At 43.9% G+C, this 18158-nt stretch overlaps 1 protein-coding gene across 4 annotated transcripts in view; it reads left to right on the top strand.

Annotated features, from left to right (window-relative positions):
* Positions 1–18158, top strand: part of BTBD9 (BTB domain containing 9) — a 308026-nt gene that overhangs the window by 212227 nt on the left and 77641 nt on the right. For all 4 annotated transcript variants that reach the window (XM_048843484.2, XM_048843485.2, XM_075127030.1 and 1 more), the window contains one exon: positions 8465–8572. In XM_048843484.2, coding sequence (XP_048699441.1) covers positions 8465–8572 — 108 coding nt within the window. The remainder of the gene's footprint in view (positions 1–8464; positions 8573–18158) is intronic.

Raw genomic sequence — 18158 nt, 5'->3', positions numbered from 1 at the left:
AATACAAAATTATCATTTATGAAGTTTATCTAAGAAAAAGTTAAGGCTCACACATGTGGCAGATAATAATATAATTGAAGCAGGTAGCTGATGCAGAACATTAAACGTCCCTTTTAGCCAGTTTCTCATACTCTGTTTTCTACTTGGACTAAAAATGTCTTTCACATTTTCCCCTCTGGTTGGTCCTTATCAGTAACAAAAAAAAAAAGTTATCCCATGAGGAGCAGAAATGTGGTAAATTGTGTATTTAACATGGCAAACGCAATGCAAGTGCCTTCCTATTTAGCTGCTAAAATTGTTTTTAGTAATGAAAGTGCTGCAGTATCAAAATCAGCTGAGTAGCTGTAACTCTCTTGTAACAATCCTTGAATTGGAGATTTTAATGATATTATAGTTCCGTATTTGGCTGATAACCCTATAGATTTTTTTTCTACAGTTTCCCAAAGGGGAAGAAAAGACAATCCACAAGTACATAATTTGTAACAGTGTATATGGTATTTGCCTGCATCTTAATTTCTTCCTCATGTTAAAATAAATAGGCTTATTTTATACCTCTGTAAACATATATTAACTACTTGTCCCTCTTTAATAATAGTAATAGGCACATATATGGTGCTTTTCATCTTCAAAGTACCTTCTAACATTAAAGGTTCTTGAATTAATTTGTTAATATTTTCTCTGTATTTCATCATCCCAGACACGTATTCTATTTCCAATTATCCCATGCAATTTTTGCTAATTATCACTTTCTTCCCTTACTGCTAATCTTCTCTGCTTTCCTGATCCTGCAGTGAAGTCGTAAGTCTAAATAAGGATGATACTAGCACAAAACAAGTGTGCAGGGTTATGGCTCCTCTACAGGATCCAGCAAAGCGACTGGTTGGCTGCAGGAAAACCTATTCAAACACAAATAAATGCAGTAACAGAAAGGGGGATTACAGAAACTGTAGGTAATTTAAGTGTCTTTCCATGAAAATATTCTGTTTATTAAAGCTTGCTCATTACATTTTTCTTTAAGAGTGTTGTTACCTTGTGCTTGAATATTTTCTGAACTACACCTGGTTTTCTAGCAAACTGCACGTACTGTATGGACATATTACAATCTGGTATCTGTGTGTCATGAACTGCCTTTAAGGTATTCAAGAAGGGGATATGTTCTTGTGAGGTGCGTTATTATTAAGTATTTTCTCAGCTCCCAGTTATTTACCACACTCAGAACATACTGTTCAGGGAACAAAAATCCCTCCCCAGAAAGATGACAGATTGGAAGTGTAGGACCACAGAATTATGGGGCTGCTCATGATCTTGAGAGGTCACCTAATCCAGCCCCCTGCACTGAGGTAGAACCACGTATATCTAGACCATCCCTGACAGGTGTTTGTCTAACCCAGAGGTGGGCAAACTACAGCCCACAGGCCACATCTGGCCCGTGGGACCGTCCTGCCCGGCTCCTGGCCTGGGAAGCTAGCCCCCGGCCCCTCCCCTGCTGTCCCTCCTCCCCCACAGCCTCACCTTGCCGCCGGCGCAATGCTCTGGGTAGCGCAGCTGCAGAACCCGGCCTGACCTGTTGCTCTGTGCTGCGTGGCGTGGCTGCTTGTCCTGGTGCAGCCGTGCCGCCAGCCACCAGTGCTCCAGGCCGCGCAGTAAGGGGGCAGGGAGCAGGGGTTGGATAGAGTTCAGGGGGTGGTCAGGGGCATGGATAGGGGTCGGGATGGTCAGAGGGTGGGGAACAGGGGGGTTGAATGGAGGCAGGGGTCCTGGAGGGGGGCACTCAGGAAGGAGAGAGGGGCGTTGGATGGGGTGGGGAGGCAGTTGGGGCGAGGTGTCTGGGGACGGTCAGGGAGAAGGGGTGGTTGGATGGGTCAGGGGTCCTGGGGGGGCAATCAGGAAGGAGGAGGCGGTTGGATGGGGCGGCAGGGGGCAGTTAGGGGCAGGGGTTCTGGGAGTGGTCAGGGGACTGGGACAGGGAGCTGTCAGGGAACAGAGGGTGTTGGATGGGGCAGGAGTCCCAGGGGGGGTCAGATAGGGGGCAGGGGCCGGGCCATGCCTGGCTGTTTGGGGAGGCACTGGAATGCGTTACCTAGGGAGGTGGTAGAATCTCCTTCCTTAGAAGTTTTTAAGGTCAGGCTTGACAAAGCCCTGGCTGGGATGATTTAATTGGGGATTGGTCCTGCTTTGAGCAGGGGGTTGGACTAGATGACCTCCTGAGGTCCCTTCCAACCCTGATATTCTATGATTCCCCTAACCAGCACTCCATACAATTTCAGAAACCCGATGCAGCTCTTAGGCCAAAAAGTTTGCCCACCCCTGGTCTAACCAGTTCCTAAAAACCTCCCTTGGAAGGCTAGTCCAGTGCTTAACTATCTTTATAGTTGGAAAATTTATGCTAATATCGAACCTAAATCTCGCTTGCTGCAGATTAAGGCTATTATTTGTCCTATCCTTGGTGGACACGGAGAGTAATTGATCACCGTCCCCTTTATAACAGCCCTTAACATATTTGAAGACTGTTATCTGGTCTCCCACCAGTCATCTCCTCTCAAGACTAAACATGCCCAGCTTTTTTTTAATCTGAGCAGCAGCAATGTAAAATACTGGCATAAATGCAGTACAAATAATCACAGGGGTAGCATATGACACTTTTAGCTGTTTTGAAAAAAAGTATCGTTGCCTCTTTTGCCCTGTATAGTTAGCCAATATTTGGGGCCTTGCACGCATGTTCCATTAGGAGGAGAAATTGATGATACAACTCAGTTATTTCTTTGGTGGAATGCTGTTTATTTACTAAGTGTGTACCTCTACAATTGCAATCAGGGAACCCTTTAGTAGGTTTAGTATCAGGCCATAACATAGGACCCATTGCCTTGAGTGGCAGCTTCTACTGTTTCCAGCTATGTCACTACATAAATGGGCTTAATTGCTCTTTTTATGGCTCCTGAGAGAAGGGTGCTTAGCATATATATCAGCTTTAACCAGGTCTGTGATTGTCTGTAGATCAACAGCCTGCTTGGTGGCAGCCATTAACACCTTCCAGCATAACTGTATTTACAATATACATTTCTTGAGCTAGAGGACAAGGCATAGCAGACTCATGCCATTTGCTAAGACACCCAGTAGTGAATGTTGCATATAGCTGCAAGTGAATATCAGGGCTACTGAATGTGATAGGCAACATGGTTACTCTATGCTCAAGGCTAGGAGAGAGGACACTTGGATTCTAGGTCAGGCTTTGACCTGGTTTTGCTGCATGGACTAGGACAAATCACTTAATCTGTGTATGCCTCAGTTCCCCCACCTGTAACGTGGAAATATTTACCTGTTTTTTAAATGCACTTTATAAAGTGCAGTGTGTTATCAAATTTGTAATTTAAATAAACACTAGTGGTTAAGTGAATAATAGGGGAAGCCTTGGGCTTCTGGGAATGTTAATATAAGAGAAACAAATGTTTAATGCTCCTGCTATTGCAAGGAATGAGCTGCAGGAACCTTCAGTTCACTCAGCATTTCTCTCTCAGCCCACAGGGCAAGATTTACTAATCAAAGCTAATGTAACATTTTATTCTAATATGGGAAGCCCCAGTATCATCATCAGCTTTGCCCATGACTGATGTATTCCTGTTGTGTACGCAGCTCTGCCTTCTGTAGTTAGACATTCTCCTTTCAGCCATCCCAAATTCATCACAGCAAAGCACAGCTCCTCTATAGAAGTTTACCCTAGTAGCTTGCCTGGAATACGTTGGAAGGATTAGTGCATGTGGCATGAAAAGTGGCCCTTGTGCCCAGTGTGCACTGGTGAATATTCATGCAAGTGCCTGGCAGGCTTTTGCTTTTTTTCTCTGAAAAGACAGCTCTTGCCGAATAAATTCCAAACAGGGTGTATTTCTTTTCTCTCTTTGTTCTTAAAAAAAATGTGGAGGCAAAGGCCAAACTCTTATTTTGCATCTTTCACAAATCCCAAAGGAGGAAGTGTCTATTTTTATCATTCATGTTAAATCTCTTTGGGAGTGGCTTAAATTAATACGCTGTTTGTTAATGATAACCCAAAGCCATGTCCTCTTTCAAGTAGTTTAACCTGGGCCAAGTACTGCTGAGATGAGAGCAACTCACAAAAAAAGAGATATGTCCACTTAGTCTTTTGCTCTCAATCCACACCACTTGTGTTTTAATTAGAGCATTTAGCGGTTAGAATAATTATAATTACCACTGTGCTATTGGAAATATTTGAATTTTAAACTCCTGATCAAAACTTTGAAGACCTGGCACAAGGAAACTGCATTGAGTCCCCAATAATGAAAGAAATCCATTGAAAAACGTAATTAGGTACTTTTTTTTTCAGCCTTTATAAAAGAAAACAATTTACATATGTTTTTGCCTTTTTTCCTCTTTATAATCCTTCAGAAGATTTAGCCTACGATTAGAAATTGTTAAATGGATTCAGTATCTGTTGTTTATAAGTACTCGTCACATCTAGGATTCTACCCTTACGTTGTCAGACTTTTAACACGGAAGTCTGTCTTGTCTTGAGCTGGCAAACAACCTTAACAGTTGTAGAAAAGCAGGGTGAGTGAGGATCTGAGGAAGCAGAATTTCTCATAGCTGAATCTTTCTTCTGACCAAGTCCTGAAAAGATGCCTCTGGGAATTTGACAGAATCAGCTCTGAATTTTTAATTTGCAGATAGACAGAACTAATGAGAGCTAAAAGGCTTCTTTTGGAAGCCTTTTATTTTAGTGTCTTAAATTATTATTTATTAATAATATTAATGGTCTGGGATTGAGTTGAGAGATTCTGAAGTCTCTTTGTAAAATCTGTTTGTTCAGCCTACCTGAGCCCAAATTTTCTGAGATTGAGAAATAGGAAATATAATGCTAAACCTAAAGTTTTACCAGGTTCTGATTTGCACAGGATCATGGAAGCATGAGGCCTTAGCACTATTCTTGGGTCAGGGATTGGACCCATATATTCCTAGTAAATGAATTCCTAAAGCAAGGCAGGCTTATCTATGGACAGCATTTTCCCATAAGGAAAAGGGCTCTTTGTTCAGCTCCCAGCTAGGTCATTTTCACCTCTCTACCAGCAGCATTGTTTAACTCTGAAGAGTGGAATAATTTTTAAACAGTAATTTTTGTCACAGCAGAGGTAGCAGCTGAAAGCAAGAAAGATTGTCTCACTGGGGAGAGTGAAATTATATGAGACTTAAGCATTCTGGTAAGAGATCCTTAAAGACACACAAGCTTGATAGTTTGCTCCTGGAAAAGTGTTTAAATGTGACCAAGTTTATTTTCTTTTAGAATCTAGCTGGCTCAATTTGGATGTTTCTTGATATTTTCAGTGACAGGCAACAATCCTTACCCACTGTAGTTTGAAAAGGGTTTCCTGTGCATAGTTGAGGAAAGAACCCTGACTAGCCCCTTTTGTTAATTGTGCTAACTAGATTCCACAGTTTTCTTTTTACTTGTATGTTTAGCTCTACTTATAGTGATTTAGATGGTCAATGTAGTTCTAGCTGTTTTTGATTGGTTAGTTGTGCTCTGATTATTGTGGTAGGAACAGGTCCCACTAGATTTCATAGCAGACAGCAGGTGCAATCAAAATATACCAAATGTTCATTACAGTTAGGGCTTGTCTGCACTTACACCAGTGCAGCTGTGACACTGTAGTGCTTAGTGAAGACACTATCTGTGCCAACAGGAGAGCTTCTCCCTTCTGTGTAGGTACTTCACATCCCAGAGAGGCAGTAGCTACATTAACAGGAGAAGCGATCTGTCAACATAGCACTGTCTACACCAGGGATTAGGTCAGTATAACTGTGTTGCTCAGGGGTATGGATTTTCCACAGAGTTATACCAACATAAGTTCCTAGTGTGCACCAGCCTTAGTGTTCGCAACATTTGCTGACAAGAATCTGCTAGCCAAATTATCACAAAGGCTGAAATATTTACACTAGTGTATTGCACAAATTTAGGCATACTGCATAAACAATATGGAGCAGGCATTTTCTGTGAGCTTTTAAAGGGCACCCAGTTCAGTGAATAAGCAAAGGACTTCAATCTTTGTAACTCTTAATCTGATAGAGAATTAATCCCTTAAGGAAATGAATAGAAGATAAAAAAAACCACATTCAGCATAATCTAGTTTGCCATAACATGCATAATGCAGGCTTTCTAATTAGAATATTACCATTTAAAAACTTGGTTCACAGACTGAAGAGAGAGCAATTATTTTGAAGAAAGGGAAGTGCAGTTTGTTGAGTTTGTCTACAGTCACTCCTAACTCAAGCAGCAAAGATAAGAGTTTTGAAAACATACTTGCTATTGAGTTTTGTATCAAAACGACAGCAAAGAAAGCAATTAGTTGTAAACCAAAACCCCTGCTAATCAATGGTATGCAGCCAGCCCAGGCACTTATGTAAGATATAAAAAAAATCACATCTATTAATCAATTTTTAAAAATGCTTCACTGCTTCTAAAGAAAAATATGTAATGAGATTGCCTCCCACCACCCCCAAGCCTCAGGCCTGGTCTACACTTAAAATTTAGGTTGACATAGTTACAGTACTTGGGCTGTGAAAAAAAGCACACTCCAAGGGCCATAGCTATGGCGATCTAATCCCCAATGCAGACGCAGGTAGGTCAATGAAAGAATGCTTTCAGCAGCCTCAGTACCTTTGTTTGGGGAGGTGGTGTTCCAACAGCAATGGAAAAACCCTTTCCATTCCTGTAGCCTGCATCTACACTACAGGATTATGCTGACATTGCTATGGCGCCATAGCTATGGTGTACTAGTCCCTGTAGCATAGACTCCACCTCAAGACTTGGGAAAATTTTGTCTGGAATATCAGGGGAAAGAAAACCCTTGGCTCCTTCAAGGATTGCATACACGCCCTCTGCTCCTTCAGGCTTGAAGAGTGAAGGAGGCGGAGCTCTGTGGCTCATTGGTTGGACAAGGGTTCAGCATAGGCCTACTGACTCCCATGCACCCACGGGGAAGGTCTATAAATCTTTCCTCCTGTCTGAGGGTACCATTCTGCAGCGGGGTGGGGGGGCTCTTGCTCCACCCCCTCACCCCCCTTGGCATTATGGTAGGACTGGGCTTGTGGACCTTGTTGTAGACATCATGCTAGTTGCCTTTTTAGTGCTGGAAAAGAATTTATCTCACTGCCAGATTGGGCTGAGATGGGTGTGGTTTCATCTCCCTGTGAACAGCTCAGGGACCTAGTAGGTAGGTTAGATTGTAAAATTATTTTTTTTCATAGGTGCCCAGTGCAGGTAATTGTTGAGCATGGGGTTCAGTTACCTAATAAACCAGACCTAGAAGAGAAATAGGAAGCCACATCTCATAAAGAAGGTGGGAAATGGGGATGGGGCTTCTAATGTTTGGTACAGTGAGGAGACGACCCTCTCTTTCCCACTCCTTTAAACCTCATATTGGGAGGGAAGGGCAGTGGAGTCCCAGAAATGGTTCCGAGACAGGTTAACGGAAGCTGACAACAGCCCTACAGCAGATGAAACAGAGGAGTAGGAGGCATAAATGCAGTACAAATAATCACAGAGGTAGCATATGACACTTTTAGGAGTAGGAGGCTGAAGGCCACCTCCCTCCAGGTGGCACAGGTTACAATGGAAGGATGACCTGCTCTGGACAAGCTATTGCCGTATAGTTCCCAGATGTCTCACTTGATAAAGTTGGAGCTTAGTTAAACCATATTCCTGGTGCCTTGTGTCCTGGACACTGCAGGAAAACCAAGATAAGGTGAAGGGAGCTCCTTAACAATGCATTTAATGTATTTCCTGAAGGACAGCACACTCATTAGGTAGTATGAGTAGAGGAAGGGGTCCTTCTTAAGACCTGACCTGACCTGACCTGAATAGGCCAGTTTTACTTTTTCTTTCTTTGCCAATTTGATCCATAGAGATGAGAAATTCCCATTTCATATGCAGGCCTTGAGTTCTCTGTTAGTGAGTAATCCTTGTGTTTGCGCCACAATAAGAGAATATATGCAAGAAGACAGTATTCCACACAATCAGGATCTGCTTTATTTTATTTCTAGCCCTTGAGCTGTGCTTTCTGTACACAGCCACATTATCCAAACAGATCTTCAAGTCAGTGATACACTGGCAGTTCCACCTGGCAATTGAAATAGAGTATATATAGATTAGTAAATAAATTAAAAATAAACTGTATGAATATTGTAGAATGACTATAGGGAATATATTATAGATTGATTGTTGGCGTTAACATAAAGTAGTGTGAATAGTTGGGACTCAGAGGAATACCCGAAATAATGTGCGAAAGGAAAAGGGTATCAACAGGGAACACTGATTGTTAGAGGCACATTGTAGACCAAAGAGTTTAGCTAAATAAGGATTAAGGAGAAGATAGAAAAGACTGAAAAAAAATAATGAGCAGCTTGGTTTAGTGGTAATTTTACTGATCACTTCTATATTCTATTTCTCCCTGTCCAGGTTACTTCTCTGGGACTGTGATGATCGGAGCTATAGTTACTACATTGAGGTTTCCACTAATCAGCAGCAATGGACGATGGTGGCTGATCGAACAAAAGTTTCCTGCAAGTGAGTTTAATTTTTTTCCACTTATTTGCCCATGGGAGAAACTAAGCAAACTATTATCCCATTGATCTGTGTGAGATTTACATGGTTACGTCTCACTAACACTGGTTGGAATTATACCTATAACTTGCAAATAACTGAGACTAGACCCCAACAAATGTGATTTTGGGGAGTGGAGACTTCAAGTGTAGATGAAGAGACATTCTTTCAAACCAAAACCAACTTTTGTGGATGCTGCCGATCAAGACAGTTCCACATTTTTCCAGACTGGTTTGGCAATGTAATATTTATTAGCAAACAAAAACAATGTTTAGTTACAGTTAAGGTTGCAGTAGGACACACTCTGTCTACCCAAAACCTGACAAGCAAGGTGTCTTAACCTGGCCCAGCTACCTTTCTGGATGGACACAGTCTGTTGTAATGGGTCCCAAATTCTGGGCTCTTAAGTTTCTAAGAGCCCTTTATCAGGGTAGTGACTGATCACTTTTCTAGCTCTGGGTCTCTCCAGCAAACTCCCACAAACAGACCCTGTGTCTGACAACACTCCCAAGCTCCCACTTGATTAGATGCTTTCCCCCACAATCCCTTCAGGCTGTGGGAGCTCTGATTTCTCAGTTAGCCCTTCAGGTACAGGAAAGCAAGGAACACTGGCCTAGCAAAAGAATTTCTTAACCACTTGCTTCTTAATAAAGTACATGCTGGAGAGTTACAGATCTTTGAAAAACAACAAAATCCTGAGCACACTCCCCAAGCCTGACCTTATGCCCTCCTATGAGTCTGAGGCTTGGTCTGCATCCTTAGGCTTGGTAGCCCTTTCTGCCCTCCTTAGCCCAGTGGTCTTGCCAGTCATTGTGGTCTGGCCTCTGGCTTAGAAAAACACCCTTTTAAAACAGCCTGTGTCCTCCATTTACCCATGTGCTTCTTCCTAGGAAAGTTTCAGGTTCCATGTCCCCTATCAGCTTCTGGGCTGAGAGTCAGGGCCCCTACCCATAGAAAACCCAGTAGGGAATAGTCATTATGTTGTTGACTCTTGATTGTTCTGTCATAGCTTCTCAGACAAAGGTCTCAAGCCCCTGTGTGATAGGTCACTTGGAAGACCAGACAGCCTAGCAGGTATGCCATTGGCCCTCCAGCCCCTTGCATCTCTTTCAGGATAGTATAGATGCCTGGTTCCTGACTCTAAGCTGGAAATCTCCTGGTTTCCACCCACATCTGGGCAACAGACCTTAAAGTGGTGTGGTAGGAGGATCCAGACCCAGGCCCTCCCACTCCACTGGGTCCCAGACCAGGATCCTCCCTGCAGCAAGTCTAAGTCCACTGCCCTGAGCTACTTCCTACCTATATGTCCCTTCAGTTTGGGGCATGGCCTCTAGAACCAGTCAATCAGTTAATAAAGAGACCAAAGGAGCAAGGCTCTGCAGGACCTCAAAGGGAGTGATGGTTGGAGAAGGCACTGTCTATGAGCCTTACCCGATCTATGTGCCCTCTCAGGCAGTCTTTTGTCTGGCTTCCCAGAGGAGTCATTTGCATGGGCTTCTCAGCTCCTTTCAACCCACTTCTCCAGTAGGAGCATGCTCAGCAGGCCTGGAGGAGCAGGTCTACTTGGGCCCAGTATTGCCTTTTAACCCCTTCAGGCCTATTGTGGGGTTTGTAAACCCCATTACATCCGGCTACAAAATGGATACACAAAGGAGGTTACAGTACAAAGTAGAGCCTCTGAACCAAAATAGGATTCACAAAACAAATTGAAGTTTACAAGTTGATAAAGATATATCCACAATCTGTCACACATGGAAATAAGAAAGGGATAGACTGGTACATTCCTTTCTACCTTATTGCCTACACACTGTCAATAATACACTCCAATGTTCCATAGGCTTTCATTTCTAGCTCCAACAGATACACATACGCCATACACAGCTTAATCTAATTTACCCTATAATGCAACACCTTGATAGTGACTTCATATGTTTTTATAACAATTATATCAACAGATCAGCACATCTGACTGTCCCATAATCCGTGCATTTGAGAAAGTATTTTGCCTTAATGTTGCTCGTGTCATGTGATGGTTCTTAATTACAACCCCTGTTTGAAAGTGGCCTTTTCACTGTGTGAATCACATGCAACCATACCATCCCGCCACATAAATCAGCAGTAGGGTTTGAATTCCTTGACCTACACATCCCTATCTTAGGCCCTTACTGTTTGAGCTACACAAGTAATTGCTAGACCCTTTCTAGACCTAACACGGTAGGGGGATTTCACACACACTTTTACAGTGAGTTACATAACTGTTTACTAGTCAACAGAAGAATACTGGTGATCAGGAATCCTGGAGTCTATGCCTGGCTCTGGGATAGAGGATGTGATTTATAATGTTTAGTGAAAGAATAACTAAAACTGGTTTAGTCCCTCTAAAAGGCAGATTAGTGTAGTGGATTAGATTGGTTACTGTCATTTTAGAGACCTGGGTTTTCTGCCTGCGGTGATCTTGCATAATATCTTTGCTAATTTATTTTTGAAAAAGGGTGTGGAAGGGAGATCAGCATCTCTTCCCTGTCTTCTAGATTGGAGTTTATGGCTGTAGTCAGTAATAAGGGTAGTGAATTGCATGAGAATAGCATTTAGAAGAAGTGAGATCTGAACTTCTGGTCTCCTCTTTTGAAGCTCAGGAAACTTGTGTGTGTGTGTGTGAGAGAGAGAGAGGGAGGGTGCAAGCATTCATGCTACAGCAAATTTGTCATCAAATTAAAATTTGGTAGATTCACCTTGGCTCACATATTTTCTGTGATAGGTAAAAATGTATAAATGATATTCTTGGAATGAGCACATGAGGAGCAACATAGTGGCCAAAGGATGAGTCCCAGTGTGTGGTGTTTCCTCTAAAAGGGGTGAGAGTGAGAACAATCCAGTGGGAAAAAAAGGGTGATTTTTGAACTTTTATTATTCTTTCTATATCAATTCATTTTTCATCAAATCACCATAAAAAATTTAAATAGTGCTCAAAGTTTATATTCTGTTAAGGTTTTTGCCATTTCACTGCAATTTTTACGAAATAAAGATTGAAAATTTCTATTAAATCTGAACTTTGTAGCACAACTTTAACTACAGTGTAGCTACTGTTCTACCAAAATTACATTTTTAAAACTACATTGAAAGAATATTAAGGTTGCTAGGTCAAGCTCTTGCAACCTTAATTTTCTCCCCTTGTGCATATGCATTATGATAGTCTTTAATTACATGATCACATACTGTTTTTCTTAAACCATTCAAGTCTGTCCCTCTCCCAGACCTGTGTCCTGCTCCTTGCTCCTCATTCCAGTTTTCACCCCTTGGACACAGCCACTCCCAGTCAGTTTCATCCAGTGCTCCCAGTTCTGCATCTGATTTCAGTCTCCTTCCTCTCCCCACTCATAACTCCCAGTTCCCTGCTGGCTCTCAGTCCCAGTCTTCCCCCCCCCCCCCCCATCTGCTACCATTTTCCCTATCACCTACCCACCCCCCTTCCTTCCCCAGGTACCTCATCCCAATCTACTCCCTCTGCCACCAACCTGTTGCTCTCAGCTAGGGTTACCAACCCACCAGGATTAATTAAAGATTATATGACGTGATGAAACCTCCAGGACTACATCCAACCAAATTGGCAACTTTACTCCCAGGCCTGGCTTTTGTTCCCTCTGCATTCATGACAGGCTGCATCATCCTCCATGTTGCTTGGTCACCATCAAGGGAAGCATTGAGAGACTGAGAGCACAGAAGAAGCAGTCTCTCTGCTCTCATTCTCTGTGCGTGCCACCACGCAGCCCTACAGCAGCCAGAAAGAGCAATTGCAAGGAAAGAACTACTGTGCAAGACCATGGTCAGAGCAAACAGAATCTTCAGATATATTAGCTGTCAAACTTGAACAAAGTTTCTAGTGAACATGTTTGAAGTGAGGCTTTAAAAAAGTTTATAGCTTGGCCAAATTTGGAATTTTTTTTTTAACATGGAAATAGCAAATGGCACTTCCATGGCACCCCTCTCACTCAATTTCAAGCCCGAGATCCAAAGGACAGAAGTGCTAGAAGTTCTCAAAGAATGGATTTATTGTTTTAACGTGGGCTAAACAGGGTATTTTTCACTACTCTCATGCTCAGAAACTGCTGAACCTTTTTTGCTGAAAGTTTCCAAAAGAAATCATCAACCTGAAGCTGACACCTGGCATGGAAAATATCAGCCTGAATAATTTTAAGTTTGGCAATGGTATAATCAACTAAAAAAAGGTCATGTAATGGGAAGTGTTGGGCAACATTAAGTATAGACAGTTCTATCAGCTCCCCTGATAATGATCTGTGCTAAACAAATAAAGGTCTCTGCCCTGAAGCTCAAACTTACAAAAGCACAGTGGATACAAAAACAGTACAGTCCAATGGAGTTAATAACATTTAAGGAAACACCATCAACTTGAAAAATCTCCTTTCTGTCTGAAATGTTTGTACCTACTATAGATACAAATAACTCCTAACATCAATATACATGGAAAAAGTTAAATACGGGGGAAGGGGCAATATTTTTTCTGTTTTTTTTTTTCCGGTTAATTTATTTTGTATTTGACATTGTGTACAATCATGTTCACTATCTTTCCTGCATACTCAGTCATTTAGTCAAGTTCTCTTTTGCAAACAGTCACAGGAGAGCTGAAAAACCCTTGAATTATCTTTAATTTTAAAAAAAATTGCAGGGATTTCAAAAAAGGCATGGCATTCAGAAACTGAAAATTGTTGGTGAGTCCCGTTCATGTGATGATGAGGCTGTAGACAGCTTTCTCCCAAAGCTAAAGCAACTTTTGTTAGAAGGAGGTTATATGCTTGAGCAGATATACCAGTGGTTCTCAAACCTTTGTATTGGTGACCCCTTTCACATAGCAAGTGAACCTTTGAGTGCGACCCCCCTTTATAAATTAAAAACACTTTTTTATATATTTAACACCATTATAAATGCTGGATGCAAAGCGGGGCTTGGGGTTGAGGCTGACAGCTCACAACCCCCCATGTAATAACCTCGTGACCCCAGTTTGAGAACCCCTGAGATATACAATGCCGATGAAACAGGGTTGTTTTGGACATGTGTGCCTGACAGGACATTGTCCCAGAGAACAGATATGGTGCAGGGATATAGAATTCTGAAGGAAAGGGTGATGTTTCTGTTCTGTTAACATGCAAATGTGGAAGTTCCAAAATTATCCCACTTTTCATTGGAAAGTCATGACAGCCACGATGCTTTCATCACGTTAATATGAAGTCACTTCCAGTGAATTACAAGAACTCAGAAAAGCCTGGATGACGGGAAATGTTTAATCCATGGTATATTGAGGACTATGTCCCTACTGTTAAGAAACGTCAACGTTGAGTGCATTAAGATGGAAGAGTCCTGTTACTCCTGGACAACTGCCCAGCGCACTCCCTGCACACCAGTTAGTGACATCTGCCAGAAAAATTGTCTACTTACCTAAAAACACAACGTCAAAAATCGAGCTGATGGATGGTGGGATAATTGCAGCATTCAATTAGCAGTATAGAAAAAGGCTACTGAGGGAAATCCTAGTCACAAGGAATATAAGCTATCTGACTTTTTTGACATCCTTCACTCTGAAAGATTTGATATATCTTGCAGCTGACACGTGGTCCGATATTCATTCAGGAAATTTCATAAACATTTGGAACAAGACATTAAGGTCCTCCCTGCCAACTGTCAATCATGATGCAGAAGTGCTCCAACTAGAAAATGACGACAATGAGCAACTTCTGTTGGATGTCCAGACGCTTCATTTGCCAAATGGAGTGGAGAATCCTGAAGCTGTTGTGAATGACTGGCTTCACATGGATGATGAGTGTGCAGTTACCATCATGCTGACAGATGAAGACATCATTAACAACGTGTTTGGGAGGTCAGATGCCTAAGAAAATGAAATCGATGAGGCAGACTAACCAGCATCCCCTGCCCCACTTGCATCTGAGGCAATAACGCAGTTAGAGACTGCTTTTGCATTGATGTAAACACAGGATGTTGAGGCAGTAAAAATCCTGCAACTCCATCAAATGCTGATGTTGGCTTCCATGCAACCAGCTTCCATGCAACCGGCACAGGAAAGCAAAATTAATTAATTTTTTAGAACTGAGACTTAAATCAACATTTGGCATTCTTATTTTTTGAATTGAAACAAAACTGAAAATTTGTTGATGCACTTTTAAATTTTTCATATTTGACTGGTTTTGAATGTTCCATTTCAATTTGAGATTTGAGTTTTTTTGTGCTGTGTTCTTCAGTGAATTAATACAAAATACTGGATGCATGTCACAAATGGTTATTGTTAGCTTAATTAATTAATTAATAATGATAAAGCCTTTATCCAAGGCAACTTCATTAACTTACTCCAGTAATTTATCATTCGTTCTGATTGTTTTTTTTTTTCAGTCTAATGAATCCCTGGCTATAACGAACAAAAGACTTGGATTCCAGTGGGTGTTATAGCGAGGGTGTATTATATTATTAACTACATGTAAATATTTACTTTCAGTTGAAACTTGGCATATCAGTTCTCATTCTGAAAGAGCATTTATATTTAAAAATAAGTAAATCCCTGTAGCAGAGCATGGTGGGGCCCCCTTGGCTTCTGCCTCTGCTAGCTTCACAAAGTCACACGGAGGCAGGCAGGAGGGAGGGGAGAGCTACCTCCCTGCTTCCATTCCCTGCCTTTTCCCTTTCCTCCTGCTCTCCCCAGTTAGGGCCAGGTTACCTCCAGCCCACTCTAATTTGTTCCCTTAACAAGGAGCGGACATGACAGGCTGAATCTGCAACCCTTTGCCCAGCACTCTGTCACACACCTCCTCCCCTTCTCGAACCGCCAGGTTCACACCTCCATGTCCTCTGCTTCCTCTCCTGGGGGAGGAGGGAGCCCTCTATGGGGAGGTCTTTTCCCCTCTTTCAGGTCAATACCAGGGCTTTCTGTGTGGGTTTTCTTCATCCCCCACCCACAGAAACTACATTGTTTGGGGGTGGATGGCCCCACAGCTCCACCGTGACCCACAGGTCCTCGCACGATTCACAGCCCCTTGGGTGTTACCCTGTTTTCCCCCCCTTCCTTTCGGGGTTGGTCCTGGCCCCCTCCTGGACACTCAGGGCTTCCTGTCCCTCACGCTTGTCCAACAGAGCCGGCGTCTCTTCCTTTGAGGGTCTGCTAATAAGTGCCTCCACCGGGTCTTGCTCTCCAGTCAAGGGCCCTAGGGTGGATGTCTTGCCCATAGCTTCCCTCTCCTTCTCGTGCTCTGTTCTCTAGAGGTTTTCTGCTCGGGGGTTTCTAGCCCCTTCTTAGGGGAATCTCTCCTTTTCCCTGTCTTGTGCTTCTCCCTCTGCCCACCTTCCCTTTTGGGAAGGGGTCCCAGTCCATACCCGCTACCATGGGATAGGCTCTTTACTACCCCAACCCGTTGCCACTTAAACCTGCCCCAAACCTCAAGGGGCACCTGGGCCATAGTGTATTGCCTCCTATCCCTGTGGACACATTCTATATTCATCTTCGCCCTGGGAATCTACCAGTGCATCCTCACCAGCTTCCTTTGTACTAGGGAGCAGGCTGAGGCTGAGTCCACCAGCCCTTGCTGGAGTTTCCTCCCCACCATCACTGGAATGGTGGACAGCTTCTGCTCCTTTCCCTGCCCTCCAGTGTTTGCCCAGCCACACAATTCCGCCCATCCACAATTCATGTGCGGGCAGTCCCCCTTCTTGTGTTCCGGTTGTCCGCACTGCAAGCAGACCACCGGTCAGGATCCCAGGAGAGCCCCTCACATGTCCTCCCGTTCATTCTCAGGCCCTTCCCAGGCGGGGTTTCTCTGGGCCTTCTCCTGGTCTCCACATCCCTGCTTGGCCATCCTTCCTTCCTGGGAAAGGACGCCTCCACCTACTCCTCTGTACATTTCACAACTGCCTCGACCATATTCGGTTGGTGCCTCCTCACCCACACCTTTATGTTCTCGGGAAGGCCCTGTAAGAACTGCTCTACGACGAGCTTGTCTGTGATCTCCCCCACAGTCTGGGTGTCCGACCTCAGCCAGCGGGTGGCCCAGTCCATTAACTTTTGGGTGAATGCCCGGGGCCGCAAACCCGCCGTTCACCTCGCTGCCCGGAACTTCTGCTGGTACTTCGCGGACAGCCCCACCCAATCCAGGATGGCTGCCTTCACTACTTCATAATTTCTGGCCTGCCCTTCACTTAGGGCCATGTAGGCTGCTTGGGCTTTGCCAGCTATGTAGGGAGCCAGTTGCCCGGCCCAGGTTGTCCTGTCCCATCCAGCTCCAGCAGCTAGGAAGGTGTTGGCATCATCTGTCGGGCCCATTTTACATAGTCCTTGGCGTGGCGCCCAAGCACCATCCCCTGCCGTGGGATTCACCACTTTCTGCAGGTGCTGTTGTTGAATGCCGGCCTGCTCCCAAATGAAGTCCTGCAGGCTCTTCTGCTGTTCTGTCTGCCAGGTGAGCAAGGCCTGTCTCTCCAGATGGTGGACTTGTTGAAAACATTGCATTGCCTTCTGCACCTCCTCCTGCTGCTTGACCAGCTATTGCAGAGTCTCCTCCATCTCCGGGCTGCCAAACACTTGCTCTGGCACAGGAGATCCCGGACGAGCCCCCACGTGTAGCAGAGCATGGTAGGGCCCCCTTTGCTTCTGCCTCTGCTAGGTTCACAAAGTTACTGGGAGAGCCTGGGTTTAGTAATCACTGGTGCACTTTATTCTCAGGCTTGTTTCCACCACCAGTTCACCGTCTGCAAGTCACTCTTTACCGTCTGCAGGCAGGTGGGAGGGGAGAGCTATCTCCCTGCTTCCATTCCCTGCCTTTTCCCTTTACTCCTGCTGTCCCCAATAAGGGCCAGGTTACCTCCAGCCCACTCTAATTCGTTCCTCTAATGAGGAGCGGGCATGACAGAGGGCTGAATCTGCAACCCTTTGCCCAGCACCCTATCACAATCTGTGTGTGTGTGTATATATACACAGAGAGAGAGAGAGAACGCATGCGCAAAATGCAGGGTTTTCTTTGAGTGCTTGCACATGTCCATTTCAGTGTAGGTGTATACACGTGCTCATAATGCTGGCGACCCCACTCTCCCTCAGTTCCTTCTTACCACCTGTGACGGTTTCTGGAACTTCTGGGCAGGGAATTTCTCCTAGTGACTTTTTCCTACCTCTTAGTGTAAATAGTTATTGTACTGTAGTAGTTAGTAGTTAATTCTAATAGTTTAATAATTTTTAATAGATAGTTTTGAATGCCTGTGCACTTAGCCAGCAAGGCTGTTCACATTTCGGTGCTGGGGCATGCCTTGGTTGCCAGGCTTCAAGCCCTGCTTCAAGCTTCCTGTGGCAAGTCAGTGCCATTGAGTGACCCGTATTTGAGTTGCCTCAGGTGCTTAGGGAAATCTCACAGAAAAGACCACTGCCAGGTTTGCAGAGACTTCAAACCCTGCACCAAGAAGGACCGGGAAGCGAGGTGAAGGTGCTTCTCATAGAGGCAGCCCTAAGACTTGCTTTGGAGCCATGCTCAGACTCAGCATCAAGCAC

This window comes from Caretta caretta, chromosome 3 (genome assembly GCF_965140235.1).
Source record: "Caretta caretta isolate rCarCar2 chromosome 3, rCarCar1.hap1, whole genome shotgun sequence".
In the NCBI taxonomy this organism is placed as follows: Eukaryota; Metazoa; Chordata; order Testudines; family Cheloniidae; genus Caretta; species Caretta caretta.
Note: the sequence above shows the minus strand (reverse complement) of the source record. Positions and strands in the feature narration are given on the sequence as shown.